The sequence below is a fragment of the Microcaecilia unicolor genome, chromosome 2 (genome assembly GCF_901765095.1).
Source record: "Microcaecilia unicolor chromosome 2, aMicUni1.1, whole genome shotgun sequence".
In the NCBI taxonomy this organism is placed as follows: domain Eukaryota; kingdom Metazoa; phylum Chordata; class Amphibia; order Gymnophiona; family Siphonopidae; genus Microcaecilia; species Microcaecilia unicolor.
The window spans coordinates 615,822,721-615,849,018 of record NC_044032.1 but is presented as its reverse complement, the minus strand read 5'-3'; the positions used below and the strand labels follow the sequence as shown (position 1 = coordinate 615,849,018).

General features: G+C 44.0%; 1 protein-coding gene across 1 annotated transcript in view; it reads right to left on the bottom strand.

The window, feature by feature from the left end:
* The window catches only part of LRBA (LPS responsive beige-like anchor protein), a 1,257,537-nt gene that overhangs the window by 1,130,609 nt on the left and 100,630 nt on the right, over positions 1-26,298 (bottom strand). The window contains 5 exon segments of the mRNA XM_030191657.1: positions 7,316-7,484; positions 17,084-17,236; positions 17,788-17,896; positions 21,814-21,947; positions 23,274-23,471. Of these exon segments, the coding sequence (XP_030047517.1) occupies positions 7,316-7,484; positions 17,084-17,236; positions 17,788-17,896; positions 21,814-21,947; positions 23,274-23,471 (763 nt within the window).

Below are 26,298 nucleotides of genomic sequence, written 5' to 3'. Positions count from 1 at the left end.
AAACAATTTTACCTGTGGGCATCCCCAAAAAGCACGTGCGAGGGTGTGAGCAGACCACCTACATTTAACACAATTATTCACTTCCCGATTTCCTACATGTGCCAGTTGGACCCCCACCATATATGCTTGGAGCACTATTCTAAGCCCACATTCTCACAATCTAGCATCTCTACTCAACACAGGAATACACCGTATGGTGGCAGCCACGTCCCAAGACCCCAAGGGCACCCCCAGTTCTTCTGACCATTTATTTTTTAATGTGGAGAAGTCCCTCCCTGGACCCCCCCCCCCCCCCCCCGTATCACAGCTGTTTGTAAATTTGAAACAGAGTCCTAGGTCAAGAATCCCATTATAAAAATCCCGAATTTCCGAACCCAAGGCAGTCCTCAAACTCGGCTGATCAAGGGCCATCATGTAATGTCTAACTTGCGCATACGTGAATCGATTGCACCACGTTTCTCCCACTTTTTCCTGCAATTGCGTAAAGCTGATCTGTCCCCCTTGTAACAATAAATCTTCTACCCTAATTATGCCCTTCTGTTCCCATACCTGAAAAGTGGGATTGTCCATGCCTGGCGGGAAAGTTATATTTCCCCTCAAAGATAAGCCCGAGACCTCTGCATTGCCTCCTAACTTACTAACATCCTCTAGGCCTCTTGTAGGGGGCGTAGCAGGATCCCATCCTTCAAAATCATCGGCATTTGTACCCTCCCCAAGTGCAATAATGAGTAAAAATCATAAGCGGCATACAATGCTCTCTCCAATTCTATGGAGTTATATACTTGCGTGTTTCCAAACCAATCTCCAAAATGCCTCAGTAAACAGGCCCAATTGTATTTTCTTAAATCCGGGAGCCCCCCGCCGCCTTGACTCCAGGGGCCACTCAACCTCTCCACTCTACGCTTTAGCTTTTTGCCTGCCCAGCAAAATTTACTAAATAATCCATATACTTTCTTCAGATCCGCTTGCGTTAGTCTCAGTGGCAGGCTCTGGAGAGCGTACAACCATCTAGGGAATATAACCATTTGCACCAACCCCACTCTTCCCAACAATGACACTGGAAGATCTTTCCAACTGTGGAGTTGTTTTGTAGTAGCTTCTAATAATGCCACTATGTTCAATCTATAACGATCTCTATTCTCCATAGACAAACAAATCCCCAGATATTTAAATGTACCCGCAGCCCATCTCAATGGGAACTCCGCACCCCATAATGCTTTTATCTGTGCCGACGACGGCAAGGCTTCCGATTTATTCAAATTCAATCTAAAACCCGCAAACTCCCCATATTCCTTAAAATATTCCAAAAGCGCTTGCAATGAACTCACCGGGTTTCATATATGAACCAACAAATCATCGGCGAAGGCTGCCACTTTGAAGCAATGTAACCCTATGTGCACTTCCTGAATATCTGGGTTCTCCATTATATCTTGGATCAAGGGGTCTAGCGTTAACACAAATAAGAGCGGAGACAGAGGACATCCCTGTCAAGTGCCTCTGAGTACCCAAAAAGACTTCCCATTGACCAATATTCATCACCTGGGGATTAGCATATAAAGCCCTAATGACTGACACAAATCTTCCCACAAAACCATAAGCCTTCAGGCAAGCGAACAGAAACTCCCAGTGTACCCAGTCAAATGCCTTCTCCGCATCGAAACTAACCAGCAATGATTGAAAGCCTTCTCGACCCCTATACTCCAAAGTTGCTAAAATAGCACACAAATTCTTAGCCACCGTACGTTCTTTCACAAAACCCACTTGCGCTTCATGAATCAGCCCCGACAGTACTTGAGCCATGCGGTTCACCATTATTTTAGCAAGCAATTTTGCCTCAAAATTCAAAGCGATATAGGCCGATACGACTCCGGCTTAGTAGGGTCTTTCCCTGGTTTTAGTAATACCACTATCTGAGCCATAGTCAAGGAATGGGGTACCAACTCTTCCTCCATACAAGTGTTCAAAAAGTTAGTGAGTGCAGGGACTATCTCCAGGCCCATCAGCTTATAAAACTCTGCTCTAAAGCCATCAGCTCCAGGAGCTTTCATTATGGGTTCTGGTTGACCGTCCCCACTATTTCATCCTCTGATATTAAGGCATTCAACTTGTCCCCCTCCCTCCGGGTAATTGTGGGCACTCTGATGTTATCCAAGTATTGCTCTCCCACTAACCCTTCCTCTGGTCGACCATACAAATCACCATAATATTTAGGAAAGGCCGCACAGATCTCCTGATCCATATGAACCGCTCTGCCTTTACTATCCCTTATAACAGTTATACGCTGCCCTCCCTTTCGCGGGCCAATCAAGCTTGCCAGTAGCCTACCTGCCTTATTGCCATGTTGATATAATTGGTATCGGTAATATGTTTGTGATTTTACTGCTCTCTGGTGTAACAACGAATTCAACTCTGTTTGTATTTCTATCAGCCGTTGTCTGTCTATCCCAGCATGAGACTGCCCGTACCGCTGCCGGGCCTTCCATAACATTGCCCCCAATCGAAGTATTTCTTTATCCCGAGACTTCCTCACATGGTACCAATAACTTATAATTTCCCCCCTGAGCACTGCTTTGGCTGCTTCCCAATACAGCACCGGGTCTTCTACGTGTTCAGAATTTGTTAGCTTATAACTTTCCCACTTGCTCAACAACCTCTCCTTAAATTTAGAATCATTATATAACTCTAAAGGAAACTGCCACCTATTACTACTTTCCCTTGGATGCCCTACAGCCCAATCCATCCACACCCAGGCATGATCCGAGATAGCGCAAGGGCCTATTTCTGCTCTACTCACCCTTCCAAGCTCCTCTTTGAACACCAGCAAGTAATCTATACGTGCTTGTGATGCATGTGCCCTAGATAGGTGAGTATAGTCTTTATCCGAGGGGTGTAGTTCCTGCCAGACATCCACCAAGCCCAACAGTTGGCTTAAATGGAGCAGGCCCGTATTGGCATAATATATATTTTTCTGAGTGGGAGTCGAACGATCTAATATCGGATACCAGGCCGCATTAAAGTCTCCACCCACCACCAAAGGGGAATATTCTTTTGCTACTAATATACGGAGCAGGGTGCTGTAAAATTTCTTGTCGTACTGATTGAGCGCATATAGGTTGCAAGCATACACTGTTCGATGATTAATAATCGCCCGAACCAGTATATACCTCCCTTCTGGGTCTGTTGCAATTATTTGGGCTTTTTCTACCGCTCCCTTTTTGAACAGAATAGCTACCCCGCCTCTTTTCCCTTGGGATGCAGCTGCCAAACACTCCACCCCATCAAGTTTTCAATTTCGCATGTTCTAATGTACTTAAATGGGTCTCCTGTAAGGGGGCTATATCAATCTTATGTCTATATAATTGTTGCAAGATTTTAGATCATTTAACCAGTGAGTTAATCCCACCTACATTCCAAGTCACCATGTCTCCCGGGTGCATTCAGCCAATAAATCGCCTTGATTTCCTCTATATCCTGGGGGAGGATGTCCCAGCCACCATCCTCCACCCTCCTGCTCACACCCCAGCGCACATCCCTCCTCCGATCTTCCTCGCAAATCCCTCAAAAGCTTCCGAACTCCCTCCCCCCTCCCCACCCACCCTCCCCTTAAGCTACCCATAACCCCCAGACCCCTGTTTACTGCCCCTCTAATTGGAGTCACATCTAACGCCCCCCTAGCTACCCCGACTCCCTTTCTGCTCCCCCTCTCACCGTACTAACTCCATTACTAGTGCTTATCTCTCCCCCCCCTTCCCCCAAGCCATATTTTGTCCCATATAACAAGCAGCAATACAGCCAACCCATCCAACTCCCCATTTCACTTACACCATTATAACATTCCTAGAATACAACATTACCACAAGTTTGAACCATCTGAAATGTCTAGGATAGATCTAACGTCCAACTCCGGGGATACTCCAGTAAGGAGAGAAGGAGCCCCAGGACTAGGACAAGAAGTTGACACTTTCATTCCTGTCTCCCTCTTCAACACAACTGAGCAAGTCCTCCTCCTGTTTATGGCGAACCTCCTGCCAATAATCTCAAGTGTCCCCCGCTGATGGCATCAGCTTCTCCAGACTGCATAAATTCCCAAACCTCCTCCACTGCTGTAAATGAGCGCACTGTTCCATTGTGTGTTATTCTTAGAGTCACTGGATACATAAGAGCAAACTTTATTTTTAGCGCGAAAAGCTTACAGCAGATGGGGGAGAAAGCTTTACGTTTTGCCACAATCCCGCTGAGTAGTCTTGAAAGCATATAACCTTCTGGTTCTCATAATGCAGCGTTTGCCCGCCTCTCGTTGCTTGCACAATCGCTTGTGAACATAGTTTAAAATCCGCACTATGACCACTCTCGGTTTCATCTTGGCCGCATGCTTCTGCCCCAGTCTGTGCGCTCGCTCCACTCTCAGTGGGCCACTACCCAGCGGCAGTTGTACTTCCTCTGTCAACCAGTGCTCCAGAAAACACACTAAATTATTGTCCGGGAGAGATTCTGGGAGGTCCACCAGGGGCAGGTTGTTTCTACAAGATCTGTTTCCAAGGTCCTCCACCTTTTCCTCTAGTGCTGTTATTTTCTTCTGCATGGGGTTTTGTAATTCCTCCATCTCAGTGATTCGATCCTCCACCTCTGCTGTGCGCACTTGGAAAGCCCCACACTCCTTAGAAAGCTCCTCCAACTGAGCCTGCATGCGTCCCAATTTCTCATCAATCGGGGTCAAACGTCTTCCTAGGAGGTCCTCCAGCACCACAGTCATTTCGGAGGCAATCTCCGTTACCCATGCCGACGAGACGGAGGGACCCGCGGGACTCGAGGGTGCTGCCATTTTGTCTTCCGCAGCTTTCCCTCTCACCAGATCCTTTTGTGCTGCTCTCGCTGCCATCCTCCAGCTGTGCCATCCAAATCGCGCTGGTATATTCCCACACTTCGGGGGAGTCGAATTATTTGTTTTGCGAGGTTCGCTGCTTTATAATCACTTGAGGGATAGCCAGGGGCTCAGAGGAAGAGATCACAGCGTCCTTCCTCGAGCATCGAATCACATGACCCCCTCATGAAAGGAAACTTTAAAACAATACAGGAACGTAAGAACTTTTTTTTTTTTTTTTTTTTTTACATTTGTACCCCGCGCTTTCCCACTCATGGCAGGCTCAATGCGGCTTACGTGGGGCAATGGAGGGTTAAGTGACTTGCCCAGAGTCACAAGGAGCTGCCTGTGCCTGAAGTGGGAATCGAAATCAGTTCCTCAGGACCAAAGTCCACCACCCTAACCACTAGGCCACTCCTCCAGAATGATTAAATACTTTGACACCCACCAGACAGGACTTAAAGATCTGGGTTTTCTAGCCCATTAAAAACCATAAAGTTGTACTGCTCTGTCACCCATCCACCCCCATCCTCTTACACTGTCACTGAAATGCTTTGATGTTTCACTTATATATACTGTCATCTACCAACATTTGCTTATTTCCGATCTGACGAAGGGCAACCTTCGAAAGCTAATCAAGAAATGTATTATGTCCAATAAAAAAAGGTATATTTTCTTTTCCATGTTTTATTTTGATTTATTTGTATTGATTACCTTTAAAAGTGGACTAACACGGCTACCACACCTCTTTATTCAAATAAGAAATTATATACTGTACTATATATAAGTGATAAACGGCAATCATGATCAACAGAACTGTAGATAATTTTTCCCCTGGATAATGCTATATAGCTTTTGGTCTTTGCCCATGGTAAGGCTTTAATGATTGTTTAAAAAAAAAAAAAAAAAAACCTCTTCATGGTTTATTCTACTACAACCTAATGGCAGCACAATTGAACTTTTCTAAACCCAGCAGACAGCCTTGTATTTAAGTTCTAACTTCTTGGGAGACTGAAAAAACAGGGTTAATGTGCTAATAAATTTTATCCTAGTTGCCATACTAGTATTTGTTGGAATCTTTACTGCTCACACTCCTGATTTCTTTGTTTTTCACTGCCTCTTCAACATCTCTGCCTAGAAAAAAAAGATACTGGTGTTTGTCATGTATCTGCTTTCAATGACTAGTCTAAATATGGACAGCCTTTTTGTAAATCAAAGGAGGTTTGGACCTAAAGCAATATTTCATAAAGATAAATAAATCTTATCAGAAGCAGCAAAGGGTCTTAAGGACTATGCAGGGAGTCTTTTCCTCATCTGAATGGTGGGACAACCAGCTAGACTTGAAATTAGTGAACATATCAGAACAGTCACCTGAACCAACTTTTTTTTTTTTTTTTGGGGGGGGGGGGGGGAGAAGAGCGGGAACCCTCAGAAATTTTTTTTTTTAACTAAGATCAATATCATTTGCTGCATACCAAGCGCAAGGCAAAGGATGCATTTGTTGAGAACTAACAGTGTTTGGAAAATCCTCCTTTGTGTGCAAATGACTGAACAGATTCATGGTGCTGAGACTGAGTCTTGTTTTTCTCAGCTTTGCACGGAGCTTTTCATATGGACAGTGTTCAAATTTTGCTTCTGTTCTGTGTCAATGCAGGCAATAAGTGCCACTGGATTATTCTCTTAGAACATGGAGCTCTGTGCCAACTTGGAGCTCGGTTGTGACTTCAGTATGGTACTGACCAAGCTCAGTACTTGCTTATTAGAAAACTATATTACCCACCATAAACCACAATGAGCCACTACATGAAGGGAGGTGGCTGGTACTGACACATCCGAAGAAAAGGAACTGGCTAAGCACTTGACCACTTGGATACACTCATGAGGTCTGAATTGCTTTAACTTCCTAGACCAGTTTGCCTCGTGCTGTGATCTGAGACAAAGAGAAATACTGTGGGCATCTGCCATGGACATCTAAAGAAACCTATTTTTTCTCCAGGCACTGTAAATAATTTATTTGAAGTTGAAAAATAAACAAAATTAACATATGAAAGAACAGGTAGAAGGACTCTCTGCATTCCAGAGGTTAACACACTAGTCCACACTTGACCAGCAAGGTAAAAACATTTTTCACTAAAACTGCAAGGACTCCTGGGCACACACAGAGAAACCTTTAGCAGTAGTTCTGAGCTCTGGCAGCTATTCTACCTCAGCACCACTGGATGATGTTACCCACTTGTGTACCTGCTTGTCAAAAGACAATTATAGCTCACTGACAATATGACAGACAGAAAATAGCATTTGTTTGCTATACATCACTTGTTCCTAATAAAAGCTTTGTTTAGCTGCTATGCATACTTAAGATTTATATTTGTTTTTGTTTTTTCTCTTTTAAAAACCTATCAGTGCATGCTACACAATCAAAAGCATATCACAAACACATAAAGAGACACATACCTAGACCTTTTGGAGTAATACCACTGCGATCCTGGGGATTCACAACCCAATAGTAGTACTTCAAGGTGTGCATCACCAGTAGCACTGTCCCAACTCGGCGAACAGCATTATAAATGTTTACAGTACCAATGAAGTCAGTAGACAAGTAAGTGTACAGGATTAACTGAACCTACATCAGCCAAGGCAACAGAGAAAAAAGGGAAAGATGTTAAACAGTATCAAATATGCAACACAATATAAACCAACGTATTTAAAAATAAGTATATTTTAAATCACCAAAATATAAAGGCCTTTTCATTTTATTAACATACAGTCTTATGGAAAAATATATCACCCCCTCCTGATTTCTCCTATTATTGCATATATGTCACACTAAATGGTTTCTGATCTTTAAATAAAATGTACCAGTAGATACAGGGAACTTGAGTGAACAGTTTTTAAATTACTACATTTCTTTGTGGAACAAAGTTATCCAGCACTTTCACATGGGTGATATGGGTAACTGCCCCTTAATTACCCAACCAATTAACCAAATTTACTAATCAGAATCAGCTGATTGTAATTAAATCTGGGTGTGTTCAACCAGTCCTGTTGAACCTAAACCTCACTGTATATTGAGCCTTACCATAATGTAGTAATTACCACAAAGTTTCTACACGAACACTGTGCCACAATCAAAGGAAATTCCATAACAGAAGATTTTAAAAAGCTGATATATAAAGGGTTACAAAGCCATTTCTAAAGCTCTGGTACCCCAGCAAACCACAATGAGAACCATTATCTACAAATAAAGAAAACTTGGAACACTGGTGAATCTTCCCAGGAGTGTCCAGCCTGCCATAATTATCCCAAGGGTGTAGTTGCATCTCATCCAGGAAGTCACAAATCCTCCCAGATCATCCTTCAAAGAACTGCAGGCCTCTCTAAGCCTCAGCTAAGGTCAGTGTTCATGACTCAACAATAAGAGAGACTTGACAAAAATGGGATTCATGGGAGAGCAGCAAGGCAGGAACTACTATCAAAGAGTAGCATTAATGCTCATCTCACATTTGTAAAAACACACCTGGATTATCCCAAAGCCTTTTGGAATAATGTTCTATGGGCAGACATGTCAAAAGTAGAACTCTTTGGACAACACAAGTCCCATTATATCTTCTGTAAAGTAAATACCGCATTCCACAGTAAGATCTTAATACCAACAGTCTAACATGGTTGTGGGTAGTGTGCTGGTGTATGGATGCTTTGCTGGAAAACTTAAAGGAACCATGAATTCTGCACTGTACCAGAAAATTCTTAAGGAGAATGTCCAGTTGTTTATCCCTGAGCTGAAGGTGAAGCGCAACTGGATTATGAAACAAGAATGATCCAAAACAAAAAAACCAATCTACATCTGGATGGATGAGAAGAAACAAGTAGATAGGCCTAGTTAAGCCCTGATTTGAACCCAACAGAGATACTATGGCAGAACCTGAAAAGAGCAATTTATGCACAAACAACAACAAATATGTCTGAATTAAAGTAGTTTTAAAAAGAGTGGGTTAAGGTTCCTCAACAGCAATGTGAAACACGGATATCAAATTATTGGAAATGTTTGGCTGCAGTCATTGCTGCTAAAGGTTGTTCAACCAGTTATTCAGTTTAGGCAGCAGGTTTTTTTTCCACATTAAGTGATATGAATGTTGGATAACTTTGTTCATTAAATAGTCTAAAAACTGTTCTACATTTTACTCAGGTTTCCTTTAACACAATATTATATTTTGTTTGAAGATCAGAAACAATTCATTGCAACACATCTCCAATAACAAAAAAAATTTTTTTTGCATCACTGTACCAAACTTGCCCTCTGCTCTGACAAACGGACATTCTCTCCATGAAAGAAAACTAGAGCGAATGCTACATACCTGTAGAAGGTATTCTCCGAGGACAGCAGGCTGATTGTTCTCACTGATGGGTGACGTCCACGGCAGCCCCTCCAATCGGAAACTTCTCTAGCAAAGTCCTTTGCTAGTCCTCGCGCGCACCGCGCATGCGCGGCCGTCTTCCCGCCCGAAACCGGCTCGAGCCGGCCAGTCCAGTATGTAGCAAGACAATACACTTCAAGGGAAGACACAACTCCAAAGAGGAGGCGGGCGGGTTTGTGAGAACAATCAGCCTGCTGTCCTCGGAGAATACCTTCTACAGGTATGTAGCATTCGCTTTCTCCGAGGACAAGCAGGCTGCTTGTTCTCACTGATGGGGTATCCCTAGCCCCCAGGCTCACTCAAAACAACAACCATGGTCAATTGGACCTCGCAACGGCGAGGACATAACTGAGATTGACCTAAAAAATTTACCAACTAACTGAGAGTGCAGCCTGGAACAAAACAAACAGGGCCCTCGGGGGGTGGAGTTGGATCCTAAAGCCCAAACAGGTTCTGAAGAACTGACTGCCCGAACCGACTGTCGCGTCGGGTATCCTGCTGCAGGCAGTAATGAGATGTGAATGTGTGGACAGATGACCACGTCGCAGCTTTGCAAATTTCTTCAATGGAGGCTGACTTCAAGTGGGCTACCGACGCAGCCATGGCTCTAACATTATGAGCCGTGACATGACCCTCAAGAGCCAGCCCCGCCTGGGCGTAAGTGAAGGAAATGCAATCTGCTAGCCAATTGGATATGGTGCGTTTCCCTACAGCCACTCCCCTCCTATTGGGATCAAAAGAAACAAACAATTGGGCGGACTGTCTGTGGGGCTGTGTCCGCTCCAGATAGAAGGCCAATGCTCTCTTGCAGTCCAATGTGTGCAGCTGACGTTCAGCAGGGCAGGAATGAGGACGGGGAAAGAATGTTGGCAAGACAATTGACTGGTTCAGATGGAACTCCGACACGACCTTTGGCAAGAACTTAGGGTGAGTGCGGAGGACTACTCTGTTATGATGAAATTTGGTGTAAGGGGCCTGGGCTGCCAGGGCCTGAAGCTCACTGACTCTACGAGCTGAAGTAACTGCCACCAAGAAAATGACCTTCCAGGTCAAGTACTTCAGATGGCAGGAATTCAGTGGCTCAAAAGGAGGTTTCATCAGCTGGGTGAGAACGACATTGAGATCCCATGACACTGTAGGAGGCTTGACAGGGGGCTTTGACAAAAGCAAACCTCTCATGAAGCGAACAACTAAAGGCTGTCCTGAGATCGGCTTACCTTCCACATGGTAATGGTATGCACTGATTGCGCTAAGGTGAACTCTTACAGAGTTGGTCTTGAGACCAGACTCAGACAAGTGCAGAAGGTATTCAAGCAGGGTCTGTGTAGGACAAGAGCGAGGAGCTAGGGCCTTGCTGTCACACCAGACGGCAAACCTCCTCCACAGAAAGAAGTAACTCCTCTTAGTGGAATCTTTCCTGGAAGCAAGCAAGACGCGGGAGACACCCTCTGACAGACCCAAAGAGGCAAAGTCTACGCTCTCAACATCCAGGCCGTGAGAGCCAGGGACCGGAGGCTGGGATGCAGAAGAGCCCCTTCGTCCTGCGTGATGAGGGTCGGAAAACACTCCAATCTCCACGGTTCTTCGGAGGATAACGCCAGAAGAAGAGGGAACCAGATCTGACGCGGCCAAAAAGGAGCAATCAGAATCATGGTGCCTCGGTCTTGCTTGAGTTTCAACAAAGTCTTCCCCACCAGAGGAATGGGAGGATAAGCATACAGCAGGCCCTCCCCCCAATCCAGGAGGAAGGCATCCGATGCCAGTCTGCCGGGGGCCTGAAGCCTGGAACAGAACTGAGGGACTTTGTGGTTCACTCGAGATGCGAAGAGATCCACCAAGGGGGTGCCCCACGCTTGGAAGATCTGGCGCACCACTCTGGAGTTGAGCGACCACTCGTGAGGTTGCATAATCCGGCTCAGTCTGTCGGCCAGACTGTTGTTTACGCCTGCCAGATATGTGGCTTGGAGCACCATGCCGAGACGGCGAGCCCAGAGCCACATGCTGACGGCTTCCTGACACAGGGGGCGAGATCCGGTGCCCCCCTGCTTGTTGACATAGTACATGGCAACCTGGTTGTCTGTCTGAATTTGGATAATTTGATGGGACAGCCAATCTCTGAAAGCCTTCAGAGCGTTCCAGATCGCTCGCAACTCCAGGAGATTGATCTGTAGACCGCGTTCCTGGAGGGACCAGCTTCCTTGGGTGTGAAGCCCATCGACATGAGCTCCCCATCCCAGGAGAGACGCATCCGTTGTCAGCACTTTTTGTGGCTGAGGAATTTGGAAAGGACGTCCCAGAGTCAAATTGGACCAGATTGTCCACCAATACAGGGATTCGAGAAAACTCGTGGACAGGTGGATCACGTCTTCTAGACCCCCAGCAGCCTGATACCACTGGGAGGCTAGGGTCCATTGAGCAGATCTCATGTGAAGACGGGCCATGGGAGTCACATGAACTGTGGAGGCCATGTGGCCCAGCAATCTCAACATCTGCCGAGCTGTGATCTGCTGGGACGCTCGCACCCGCGAGACGAGGGACAAGTTGTTGGCCCTCGTCTCTGGGAGATAGGCGCGAGCCGTCCGAGAATCCAGCAGAGCTCCTATGAATTCGAGTTTCTGCACTGGGAGAAGATGGGACTTTGGATAATTTATCACAAACCCCAGTAGCTCCAGGAGGCGAATAGTCATCTGCATGGACTGCAGGGCTCCTGCCTCGGATGTGTTCTTCACCAGCCAATCGTCGAGATATGGGAACACGTGCACCCCCAGCCTGCGAAGTGCCGCTGCTACCACAGCTAGGCACTTTGTGAACACCCTGGGCGCAGAGGCGAGCCCAAAGGGTAGCACACAGTACTGGAAGTGGCGTGTGCCCAACTGAAATCGCAGATACTGTCTGTGAGCTGGCAGTATCGGGATGTGTGTGTAGGCATCCTTCAAGTCCAGAGAGCATAGCCAATCGTTTTGCTGAATCATGGGGAGAAGGGTGCCCAGGGAAAGCATCCTGAACTTTTCTTTTACGAGATATTTGTTCAGGGCCCTTAGGTCTAGGATGGGACGCATCCCCCCTGTTTTCTTTTCCACAAGGAAGTACCTGGAATAGAATCCCAGCCCTTCTTGCCCGGATGGCACGGGCTCGACCGCATTGGCGCTGAGAAGGGCGGAGAGTTCCTCTGCAAGTACCTGCCTGTGCTGGAAGCTGTAAGACTGAGCTCCCGGTGAACAATTTGGAGGTTTTGAGGCCAAATTGAGGGTGTATCCTTGCCGGACTATTTGAAGAACCCACTGGTCGGAGGTTATGAGAGGCCACCTTTGGTGAAAAGCTTTCAACCTCCCCCCGACTGGCAGGTCGCCCGGCACTGACACTTGGATGTCGGCTATGCTCTGCTGGAGCCAGTCAAAAGCTCGCCCCTTGCTTTTGCTGGGGAGCCGCGGGGCCTTGCTGAGGCGCACGCTGCTGAGAGCGAGCGCGCTGGGGCTTAGCCTGGGCCACAGGCTGTCGAGAAGGAGGATTGTACCTACGCTTACCAGAAGCATAGGGAACAGTCTTCCTTCCCCCAAAAAATCTTCTACCTGTAGAGGTAGATGCTGAAGGCTGCCGGCGGGAGAACTTGTCGAATGCGGTGTTCCGCTGGTGGAGATGCTCTACCACCTGTTCGACCTTCTCTCCAAAAATGTTATCCGCACGGCAAGGCGAGTCCGCAATCCGCTGCTGGAGTCTATTCTCCAGGTCGGCGGCACGCAGCCATGAGAGCCTGCGCATCACCACACCTTGAGCAGCGGCCCTGGACGCAACATCAAAGGTGTCATACACCCCTCTGGCCAGGAATTTTCTGCACGCCTTCAGCTGCCTGACCACCTCCTGAAAAGGCTTGGCCTGCTCAGGGGGAAGAGCATCAACCAAGCCCGCCAACTGCCGCACATTGTTCCGCATATGTATGCTCGTGTAGAGCTGGTACGACTGAATTTTGGCCACGAGCATAGAAGAATGGTAGGCCTTCCTCCCAAAGGAGTCTAAGGTTCTAGGGTCTTTGCCCGGGGGCGCCGAAGCAACCTCCCTAGAACTCTTAGCCTTCTTTAGGGCCAAATCCACAACTCCAGAGTCATGAGGCAACTGGGTGCGCATCAGCTCTGGGTCCCCATGGATCCGGTACTGGGACTCGATATTCTTGGGAACGTGGGGATTACTTAGTGGCTTGGTCCAGTTCGCAAGCAATGTCTTTTTTAGGACATGGTGCAAGGGAACAGTGGACGCTTCCTTAGGTGGAGAAGGATAGTCCAGGAGCTCAAACATTTCAGCCCTGGGCTCGTCCTCCACAACCACCGGGAAGGGGATGGCCGTAGACATCTCCCGGACAAAGGAAGCGAAAGACAGACTCTCAGGAGGAGAAAGCTGCCTTTCAGGAGAGGGAGTAGGATCAGAAGGAAGACCCTCAGACTCCTCGTCCGAGAAATATCTGGGGTCTTCCTCTTCCTCCCACGAGGCCTCACCCTCGGTGTCAGACACAAGTTCACGAACCTGTGTCTGCAACCTCGCCCGGCTCGACTCCGTGGAGCCACGTCCACGATGGGGGCGTCGAGAGGTAGACTCCCTCGCCCGCATCGGCGAAGCTCCCTCCGCCGACGTAGTCGGGGAGCCCTCCTGGGAGGTGGCCGCAGTCGGCACCGCACGCGGTACCGACGTCGGGGACCTCACCCCGGGGCGATGGGCCAGCCGGCGCCACGCTCAACGGTACCGGAGGCGCAAGCACCGCCGGTACCGGAGGGGAAGGGCGCAACAGCTCTCCCAGAATCTCTGGGAGAACGGCCCGGAGGCTCTCGTTCAGAGCGGCTGCAGAGAAAGGCAAAGAGGTCGATGCAGGCGTCGACGTCAGAATCTGTTCCGGGCGAGGAGGCTGTTCCGGGCTGTCCAGAGTGGAGCGCATCGACACCTCCTGAACAGAGGTGTGAGCGGTCCTCTCGGTGCCGATGCCTGCTGGGTGCCGACTCCCTCGGCGACCCAGAGCTCTCGGTGCCGACGCGGGGAGGCGACCGGTGTCGATGCTTCTTCGACTTCTTCCGAAGCATGTCACCGGAGCTCCCCGGCACCGACGAGGAGGACGTAGAATCCAGCCGTCGCTTCCTCGGGGCCGAGGCCGAAGGAGGTCGGTCTCGGGGGGGCTGTACCGCAGGAGCCCTCAGGGTAGGAGGAGACCCACCCGAAGGCTCACCGCCACCAGCAGGGGAATGGACAGCCCTCACCTGCACTCCTGACGATGCACCACCGTCCGACGACATCAGCAGACGAGGTCCCGGTACCACCGACGTCGATGCAGTCGCCCGATACCTTGGCGCCGATGCAGAGGCCCGATGCCTCGATGCACTCGATACAGTGGCGGCCGAGGAAGATGGTCTGGACGCTGACTACGTCGATGCACTCGAAGATCCCGGTGCCGATGCCGACGAAGAGCCCGAGAACAACACGTTCCACTGGGCTAATCTCGCTACCTGAGTCCGCCTTTGAAGCAGGGAACACAGACTACAGTTCTGAGGGCGGTGCTCGGCCCCCAGACACTGAAGACACGACGAGTGTCTATCAGTGAGCGAGATTACCCGGGCGCACTGGGTGCACTTCTTGAAGCCGCTGGAAGGCTTCGATGTCATGGGCGGAAAAATCACGCCGGCGAAATCAAAATCCGAAATGACGGAAAAAGAGCACCAAAAAATTTAGAAGGGAGAAAATCTCGACCGAGGCCGAAAAGAGGCCTACCCCGACGACGAAAGAAAACTTATCGGGGCAAAAAGCTGGAAGTACGGGAAGGGGTTGGTCTGAAACCCGGGGGGGGGGGTTTCCGAAGAACTTCCCGACACTTTAAAGACTTTTTCCGAAGAAAAAACACGTCAAAAATAAATTTGGACGCGCGAGGTCGACTTTCCGGGGCGAAACACGGCGAAACACGACCGTACCGAGTGCGGACAAAAGAAGACTGGCCGGCTCGAGCCGGTTTCGGGCGGGAAGACGGCCGCGCGGGCGCGCGAGGACTAGCAAAGGACTTTGCTAGAGAAGTTTCCGATTGGAGGGGCTGCCGTGGACGTCACCCATCAGTGAGAACAAGCAGCCTGCTTGTCCTCGGAGAATACTCTATATACAGAACCCTTCTACTACCTAATAACTTAAAGAAAAGCTTTTTGAACAGCTGATAGACCCTAGTGATTCCAACACCTAGATGTTTTCTATCCACCGATTCTTTGGTATTTCCTTGAGATGTGTTCTTATCCAGCAAATCACCCACACACGGAAATACATGGCATTCCCAGCTTAATGTTGGTACCACATAGGCATTTTTAAGAATTGTGGTGCTGACACTACATTCAAAGGCAAAATACGATACTGTAGGTGGTCTTTCATATTACAAATCTGAGATAAATCCAAATGACAAGAAATATCTGTGGGGATGTAGATTTCCTTAAGATCTAGACAGCAAGCCGTTCCCTTGTTTAGAGGAAGTGTATTAAGGTATCCAAGAATGCCATATTGAATTTCACAAAATACTTGGCAGTAAAATTCCCACCCCATTTTAGATAGAATAGTTTCAATTGCATTGATGCTATGAAGGATGAGAGTGCCTTTAAAAAGTATATCATGATGCTGAGAGTTTGACCATGAAGCTCTCAGTAGGAAATCTGGCAAGCTTCCCAACAGGTGTAATTTGTATCCATGCTGAGAACCTAAGTATCTAATTACTGTGGGACAATGGTCTATGTAAAACCCTAGCCTTCTTCCAAGTAGAAGGGAGTAACACTGGTTATGGTTTCCTGAATCCAAAACTCTCAAGTTTTGGTTGCAGATCTGGATGTGGCTTTTGGGAGTGCAATGAGCTCCCCTTACTGATACACTGCCAGCAACACAATCAAAGAAGCAGTATCAGCAAATGTATGCATTAACTCATGATTTTTAATGGTGAAACAAAGATCCATAACTTGCTATATACTATAGAGAGCCTGGCTTTAATTTCTGAGTCAGGCTTCTATTTCCTGGGCCAACCAAAGCTGGGGATAACAAAAACAGAATTAATCTCTTCTGATAAGAAGTGAAGTCAAAACCATCACTCAGTAGACAAACCTAACGACCACAGCCAGGATCCACCCTACTATGCTTCAGAGCAGGGGTAAATCGACCCAGTCCATGGGACACACCTAGCCAGTCAGGTTTTCAGGATAACCAGTGAATATGCATGAGAAATTTGCATCTATTTCCTGTATATTCATTGTGGGTATCCTACCTATTACTGTCTCATGTGAAATCCCTTTTTCTACCTCTTTTTATTGTAGGTTGTAAGCCGCTCAAATGGCTCATCTATACGGCAGGATAGCAAATAGTAATAAAACATGGAAACTTGGAAAACCTGGCTGGCTAGGCGTGTCCCGAGGACTGCATTGAGAACCCCTGCTTTAGTGGGAGCTGCAGTTTCTAGCCAATAAATTAAATTTCACAACTTTCAGACAATATGACTGTACAGCACAGTTTAGAACAGTCACTGCAAAAGCTGAGATAGCTGAGGTGGAAGGGGATATTATACCCAAATAAAATCCAATATATAAAAAAAAAAAAAAAAAAGAGATGCAAATGAAGGCTTAAGATGCTGTTGGTGACCAAAAGAAAAGAAGGCCAGTTCCACTGAAATGAGAGCTTATAAGACAGAAAAGACTGCTTGGTCAAGAAATAAAAAAGGCAGGGGGTACCAACTATACATATGTGAAAAATAAACCCGCATTCTGTTCTTTTACTACTGCATGATAGATATGCACAGATGTACCAGAAGCAACTTTACCTTGGCTGGAGTGTGAATCCATATTGCCGGGTTCAGAAGAATGTAGTCACACAGTTGCTTGAGCAACGGTACTCCATTGTACAAATTACTCAGGTACTTAGCAAAAGCCAAGCAAAGTTCCAGCACGATTCTAGTAACATGAGCTTTGGAAGACTGCAATGAAAACAAGATTTTTTTTCCCTGTAGTTATGTAGCATCTAGCAAATCCATCCTGAATCTCACATAATATCTGGGTTAGAAGGATCAGGGATTGAAAAATGTTAGGGTAGGATAACATGCAGAAAATTACAGAAATATCTATGTAACCAAAACATCTGCTCTGAGACTTTTTGATCATTTTGGGACGAACACTCAGAGAATGCTCAATCAATCTTTACCTTGACAAAGGGATTGCATAATATTTCATAAATTCAATCTATACTATAAGCAAGCTGAATGCTCTCATTAGTTATGGAGGAAAGACTTCAGATTCCCTGCTTTCACCCTGATTGTGCTTTCCTTGGTAGCAGACTGCTTCCTACCCCAACAAATTGAAGACATTCTTGTTTAACAAGTTTTTGAATCTTTAATTGCTCCTCTTTTGATTCTTATATTCCATACCCTTAAATTATCCTAGATAATTCTTTTGTAATCCACATTAGACCAACTTGGCAAACTGTGGAATATAAGTTGACATTTGTACTTACATTTGCATTTTGATTTACCTTCTCAAGACTGTATCCTATCACAAGGAAGCCCTTTGAAGAAAGCATCTGCTCTTGCATAGCAATAGAGTTCTTCAACAACTCCATTATAAAGGCCAGAAGAGTGGAACTGAAAACAGATTCTGAATTAGTTTGCTGACAGACCATTCAGAGAAAGAAAAAAAAATCAAATCCATGGCAGTAGGTTACATAGATGTGCTCAGTCTCTAATTAAATGTTGGAACAGATAACACGTAACTTTGATTTTCAGAACCTATACTATTTTTTTTTAACAACCGCTTTTAGGCAACATGGGCTGATTAGATGGACAGTGTAGTACTAATCTATCACACAGTAGCTCTGAACTTACTGGACAATCCTGATCCTCTTCGCATCATCTCATTTTGACATTCAAGCCAGCCTTGTCCCTTCTATCACATGTAACAAATATGTTTTGTTTAATGTTTATCCTACATAAGTACTGCCATACTGGGAAAGACCAAAGGTCCATCAAGCCCAGCATCCTGTTTCTAACAGTGGCCAATCCAGGTCACAAATACCTGGCATGATCCCCAAAAAAGTACAAAACATTTTATACTGCTTATCCCAGAAATAGTGGACTTTCCTCAAGTCCATTTAATAATGGTCTATGGACTTTTCCTTTAGGAAGCTGTCCAAACTTTTTTAAAACTCCGCTAAGCTAACCGCCTTTACCACATTCTCTGGCAATGAACTCCAGAGTTTAAGTACACCTTAAGTGAAGAAAGATTTTCTACGATTCGTTTTAAATTACTACATTGTAGCTTCATCGCATGCCCCCTAGTCCTAGTATTTTTGGAAAGCATAACAGATGCTTCACATCTACCCGTTCAACTCCACTCATTATTTTATAGACCTCTATCAAGCTGGAAGAGCCCTAGCCGCTTTAGCCTTTCCTCATAGGGAAGTTGTCCCATCCCCTTTATCATTTTCGTCGCCCTTCTCTGTACCTTTTGTAATTCCACTATATCTTTTTTTTAGATGCAGCGACCAGAATTAAACACAATATTCGAGGTACGGTCGCACCATGGAGCAATACAAAGGCACTATAACATCCTCATTTTTGTTTTCCATTCCTTTCCTAATACCTAATATTCTATTTGCTTTCTTAGCCGCAGCAGCACACTGAGCAGAAGGTTTCAACGTATCATCACCAACACCACCTAGATCCCTTTCTTGGTCTGTGACTCCTAACGTGGAACCTTGCATGACGTAGCTATAATTCAGGTTCCTCTTTCCCACATGCATCACTTTGCACTTGCTCACATTCAACGTCATCTGCCATTTTGACGCCCAATCTCTCAGTCTTGTAAGGTCCTCTTGTAATTTTTCACAATCCTCTTGCGATTTAACAACTTTGAATAACTTTGTGTCATCAGCAAATTTAATTACCTCACTAGTTACTCCCATCTCTAGGTCATTTATAAATATGTTAAAAAGCAACAGTCCCAGCCCAGACCCCTGGGAACCCCACTAACGACCCTTCTCCATTGAGAATACCGACCATTTAATCCTAATCTGTTTTCTTTTAACCAGTTTTTAATCCACAGTAGAACACTACTTCCTATCCCATGACTTTCCAATTTCCCCTGGAGTCTTTCATGAGGTACTTTGTCAAATGCCTTCTGAAAATCCAGATACACAATATCAACCGGCTCACCTTTATCCACATGTTTGCTCACCCCTTCAAAGAAATGTAATAGATTGGTGAGGCAAGATTTCCCCTTCACTAAATCCATGTTGACGGTCTCATTAATCCATGTTTTTGAATATGCTCTTTAATTTTGTTCTTTATAATAGTCTCTACCATTTTGCCCAGCACCAATGTCAGACTCACTGGTCTATAGCTTCCCGGATCTCCTCTGGAACCTTTTTTAAAAATCTGCGTTACATTGGCCACCCTCCAATCTTCCGGTACCACGCTCGATTTTAAGAATAAATTACATATTACTAACAATAGCTCCGCAAGTTCCTTTTTCAGTTCTATCAGTACTCTGGGATGAATACCATCCGGTCCAGGAGATTTGCTATTCTTCGGTTTGTAGAACTGCCCCATCCTCCAAGTTTACAGAGAATTCATTCAGTTTCTCTGACTCGTCAGCTTCGAATACCATTTCTGGCACCGGTATCCCACCCAAATCTTCCTCAGTGAAGACCAAAGCAAAGAATTCATTTAATCTCGCCGCTACAGCTTTGTCTTCCCTGATCCCCCTTTGTACTCCTCAGTCATCAAACGGTCCAACCGATTCTTTGCCAGCTTTCTGCTTTTAATATACCTAAAAAAAAGTTTTACTATGTGTTTTTGCCTCCAATGTAATCTTTTTCTTCGAAGTCTCTCTTAGCCTTCCTTATCAGCGCTTTGCATTTGACTTGACATTCCTCATGCTGTTTCTTATTATTTTCAGTCAGTTCCTTCTTCCATTTTCTGAAGGATTTTCTTTTAGCTGTAATAGCTTCCTTCACCACATTTTTTAACCATGCCGGCTGTTGCTTGGTCTTCAGTCCTCCTTTTTTAATACGCGGAATATATTTGGCCTGGGCTTCTAGATGGTATTTTTGAACAGCATCCACGCCTGATGTAAATTTTTGACCCTCGCAGTCGCTCCTCTAAGTTGTTTTTTTTCACCGTTCTTCTCATTTTATCATAGTCTTTTTTTTTTTTTTTAAGTCAAATGCTAACGTATTTGATTTCCTGTGTCTACTTACTTCAAAGCTAATATCAAATCCGATCATATTATGATCACTTATCAAGCGGCCCCAGCACCATTACCTCCTGCACCAGATCATGCGCTCTACTAAGGACTAGATTTAGAATTTTTCCTTCTCTCGTCAGCTCCTGAACCAGCTGCTCCATAAAACTGTCCTTGATTTCAAACGATTTTACCTCCCTAGTGTGCCCCAATGTTACATTTACCCAGTCAATATCGGGGTAATTGAAATCACCCATTATTATTGCATTGCCCAGTTTGTTTGCTTCCCTAATTTCTGATAACATTTCTGCATCAGTCTGTTCATCCTGGTCAGGTGGGCGGTAGTACACTCCTATCACTATCCTTTTCCCCTTTACACGTGGAATTTCAATCCACAGTGATTCCAAGAAGTATTTTGTTTCCTGCAGAATTTTCAATCCATTTGATTCAAGGCTCTCGTTAATATACAATGCTACCCTTCCACCAATTCGAGCCACCCTATCACAACGATATAATTTATACCCCGGTATGACAGTATCCCACTGGCTATCCTCCTGCCACCAGGTCTCAGAGACAATATGATAATATCAACTGAAAGATATTAAAATACTGACTCAAACATGTAATTATTCAGAAGCAGAATCTTTTTTGTTTCAATTTTGCTTTAAAAGGGAAAAGCTTGTTTCAACAGGGGGAAAAATGCAAAAACTCACCCAACACAATCACTAGAAATACTGAGCACATCTGAATCTATACAGCAATCAGCAATAAGTTTATCGTGACAAATTTCTATTTGAAAACTTGATATTCATGATAGGCTTTAGAGAAAACCTGGCAGTGAAATTCTGACCTTGCCACAAATTTCAGCTACAATTACAATGGTACACTTGTATTAAAAAGTAAAACAAAGTCACAAAAATTTTCACGAAAAACTCTATAAAAAGAAACAAAACAAGGACAAACATGTATACCCTAGAAGAGGAGAGATGGGAAAAAAAAAAAAAAAAAAAAAAAAACTTAAAAGCACAAGCACTTTACTGAAATGGAAATTCTAGGAACAAGAAGTAACTCAGGAGTAGCATTAATAAATATTTTCTCTCTGACAAGATACCATATGCAAGAACAAACTCCCAATAGACAGGGAGGCAAACAGAAGTTTTAAAACACACACACAAAAACACACAAGTAGAAGAGCTTTAGTTGCCAAGGCAGTAAAAGGAAAGCTAGAGATCAGAGGTCGAGAAACACAGTAGACAAAATACAAATCAAAAGACCTGTGGTACTATGTTACACAGAAAAGTACCATATAAAAACTTACCAAACAGAGGTATCAACTTCTTCAGATGCATACTGCCTGTAATCCAACTGAGCAAACAAAGGAAACAGTACCTGCACACCTCCAATGGAATGCATAGCACTTTGGATAGAATGTGTTAGAACTGCCTTCACATCCTAAAAGTAGGCAAAATTATTAGTTAGGTATTAGAACCTAATATACCCCTGTTCCAAAAAACAGAAATCATTAAAATGTTGTATTTTGGTGTTTTGTATACTGTCATTCACTTTTAATAAACACACATCATAGCAGTAGGCATCAACAGATTGTCTTACCTACACCATGGTTCAACGAAAAAAAACAAAAAATCTATAATTCGTCATTCGATACTATGAAGACATTGGAAGGCAAAAGAGGAAGAAAATAGCAGAACTAGTAAAGACTGCATCATGCCCTCCCTACACCTTAAGGAGTCATGGATTTGATATACCACCTTTATGTAGGTATAACCAAAGCAGTTTGCATATAATATAGGCATGTAACTTTTCTGTCCCTAGTGAGCTCACAATGTATGTTTGAACTTGGGGCAATGGAGGGTTAAGTGACTTGGCCCAGGGTAACAAGGAGCTGCAGTGGAAATCAAACCGAGTTCCCCATGTTCTCAGCTCACTGCATTAACCATTAAGCTAATATTCCACCTACCAATGCACTTTGCAAATACAGTATCAAATCTTTATCTGCACCCTTCTCATCTACTGCTAACTCCAATCTCCATTCCTTTTATCTTGCTGCAACATATGCCTGGAATAGACTTCCTGAACCGGTACGTCAAGCTCTCTCTCTCTGTCAGTCTTCAAATCTAGGCTAAAAATCTACCTTTTTGATGCTGTTTTTAACTCCTAACCCTTACTCACTTGTTCAGTACCCATTTTTCTTTTCATTCCCACCTTAGTAATTGCCTTATTTGTCCTGTTTGTCTGTCCTAATTAGATTGTAAGTTCTGTTGAGCAGGGACTGTCTTCATATTCAAGTGTACAGCGCTGTGTACGTCTAGTAGCACTATAGAAATAAGTAGTAATATCTGACTATATATGACCTTCTGTTAAAAGCCTACATGCTCCACCAATTTCAAAGCCCTAAGTGATCCAGGGGATCAGGTTGCTGTTTGAATGGGGGAGGGAGGTGAACACCCATCCTAATGCATACATACCTGTTTCCAGAAAGGGGAGTTACTTGGCTGTAGGGAGGTGGGGAAGGTTGGAGTTAGGGTGGGATTGGGCTTTTGAAGATTCATGATTGTTCAACCACAACATATCACACAATCTATGCTATGTTTTTTCTTAAAATTCAAAAATAAAGCTTAAAAAAAAAGTCTACTGCTACAGATTACGATGCCTTATCCTTCCACCTTTAGCTATATGGCCTACTATACCCTAGAGACAAGCTATACTATACAATACTTCATTGGTAATACCAAATCAATTATTAGTGGAGTACTGTACCTGCAGCATAAGGGCATGTGGTGAGTGAACAAAGATAGATGGGTTATCCTTAGGGGATGATTCCAGGCAGAGTTGTGCATCTGTAGCCCTTGGGTTGTACATGAATGCAACAGAACTGCAAAGTTTGCCATCATACAACAATAGTTTGTGATGCTCAGGAAGAAAGAGGTCACTTTCTGCCTTAAATTTAAATGTGCCCTGTAAAAACAAATATATCATTTCTATCATGATTTATTTCAATTTAAAGCAAACAGCAGAGATTACTTGGCTCTGAAAAGCAGGTAAATTCAGTAGGCGATTATACACAGCCTCTAATTCACCTGACTTATTTTTCTCCTTTAAGACATTAGTATTTTAAATGATTGATAACTCTTTAGTGAATCTGTGTCATCCAGAAAATAGTTCCTCCATATTTTCTAACCACAGACAAGAGAAATTACCCGTTGGGCAGCCAGTTTTCTCCTGAGTCAATAGTCAATCTACCTACATTTTGACCTCTCTAATTCTCTCCCTTCTAATATTATTTTCACTACAATTGTTATAAACAAAATGTTTCCTTTTGCTTTGCAACTTCTTCCCAAACTAAAATTCAAAATTCTTCTGCTTTCTCTCTCCTAGGCCAAAACAAAATCACATTTTTAATCTACATACAAAAACAGAAATACAAAGGCAGATATGCATACAAACACACAGATAAGAATTGAGTTAATTCACCTCAGCTTAGCATATATACTCATCTCTCACAATGTGACTGGCTGCCACACAACTTACCCTGAAGTTATATTGTGTATCATGCTCTATTAGTGTAAAACGTTCCTAAATAAAATGCCAATACATAATGTTCAACAAGGGTAAATAGATCCTGTGAACTGTAAACCATAAACCCGTTAGTTTCATTACCCAACTTTATTATGTATAGTTTAGGTAACTGACAAGTTTCAATTATGTCAACTTATAAAACTTTAAAGATGGAAGGAAAATGACTCAGAACCCCACCTATATTACTTATAAGTAATGGGATTTAATTGGTAGTAACCTCACATGCAGAAAAAATGGAAAAAAAAAACTTCCATCCAACCATTCAAAGCTCTATCCAATGCTTCAATACAGGTAACCATAAAAAGTAACATCTTATAGAAGACCGGTCAAAGCAACAGGGTCCCACCAACTAGTTTCACCATAAGGTTTCTTCAAGGTGTAACAGGATCAACCACTTACAAAAAAAAACCCAAGAAACTAAAAACCACTTGTAAGTAGGTAAAAAAAAATGTTTAAACATGCATGTGACTAGTTAAAAAATAAAGTAAGCATGCTTAAAAGTCTAAAACAATAGTACTTGCCAATAAATTATACACACTGTTGACTTCTCAGCGTCACTTGGTTCCAACATGGCCACTGAGTACCTTCCAGTTCTTCAAGAAACCAAACTGATGTTATATCCAAAAAAATGGTGACCCAATCAGAAAAGAGCCCCATTCGATCTTTAAATGAAAATCAAAAGAACCACAAGGTTAAAGATCCATTTTTGTTCATAATGTAACAAAAGTTTAGAACGATCCTGGACATTAGCAGGCACATGATCCAAAATAAAGCAGTATAAGTCAAAATATCTGCTAGACCTCAAGGCAATGTTCCACAATGAAAGCTTGCCTACTTTCCTTCTTCAGACAACTTTTGTCTTCAATCATGCAGATTTTAAAAGGACGAGTAGTCTGTCCAATGTAGATTTTAGCACATGGACAAATAAACGCATAGATGATGAAACAGCTGTCACATGTATTATATCCTAGTATGAATTTTTCAGAAGAAATTGGGTCTACAAAAACCTTACCCAGTTCTATAGTAATTTCACAAATATTGCACTGATTACATTTCTTATGTTGCCCAGATTCTGTGCGCTTTCTCAAACTAGCATTGATGTCAGAAGGATTTAATATTTCTTTAACGTTCCAATGTCTGCTAAAGGCAATCCTTAAATTGAGCCCAGAAAATGCAGGTTGACTAAAAAGAACATTCCAGTGTCTTAATCTGTGTGGCTTTCCCCAACTGCAGGGTTGTACCAAAGCACTCAGGTTACTGTTTCCACATTCCCATTGTTAGAGCATTTAGTGAAGAGACAGCTTATGGTTCACAAACCTTGCTGTTTTGTAGGCATTTTGAAGGCTACCCTGGAACAGCAGCAAGGTTTGTGAACCATAAGCTCCCTCTTCACTAAGTGCGCTAACAATGGGAACGAGGAAACAGTTAACCTGAGCGCTTTGGTACAACCCTGCAATTGGGAAAGTCACAAAGAGATTAAGACATAGGAATGTTCTTTTTAGTCAACCTGCGTTTTCTGGGCTCAATTTAAAGATTGCCTTTAGCAGACGGGAACTTTAAAGAAATATTAAGTCCTTCTGACATCAATGCTAGTTTGAGAAAGCGCATAGAATTTGGTCAACATAAGAAATGTAACCATTGTCATATTTTTGAAGTTACTATAGAACTGGGTAAGTTTTTTTATAGATCCAATTTCTTCTCAGAAATTCATACTAAGGCATAATACAACATGCGACACCTGCTTCATCGTCTATGCAATTTGTCCATGTGCTAAAATCTACATTGGACTAGTCATCCTTTTAAAATCCACATGACTGAAGGAGGAACATAGACAAACTCCCATTGTGGAACATTGCCTTGAAGTCCGGCAGATATTTTTTTGACTTACGTTCTTGTATTTTGGATCATGTGCCTGCAAATGTACAGGATCATTCTAGACCTTTGTTACAGTATGAACAAAAATAGATCTTTCAATTTAAAGACTGAATGGGACTTTTTTCTGATTGAGTCACCATTGTTATTTTTTTTGTGGAAATGACATCAGTTCAGTTTCTAAAAGAACTGGAAGGTGTTTAGTTGACATGTTGGAACAGACATTGAGAAGTCAACAGAATGTATCATTTACTGGCACCGTACTATTGTTTTAGATTTTAAGCTTGTTTTTATTAGTCTCGTGCATGGTTTTTTTTTTCCCTACACACTTTCG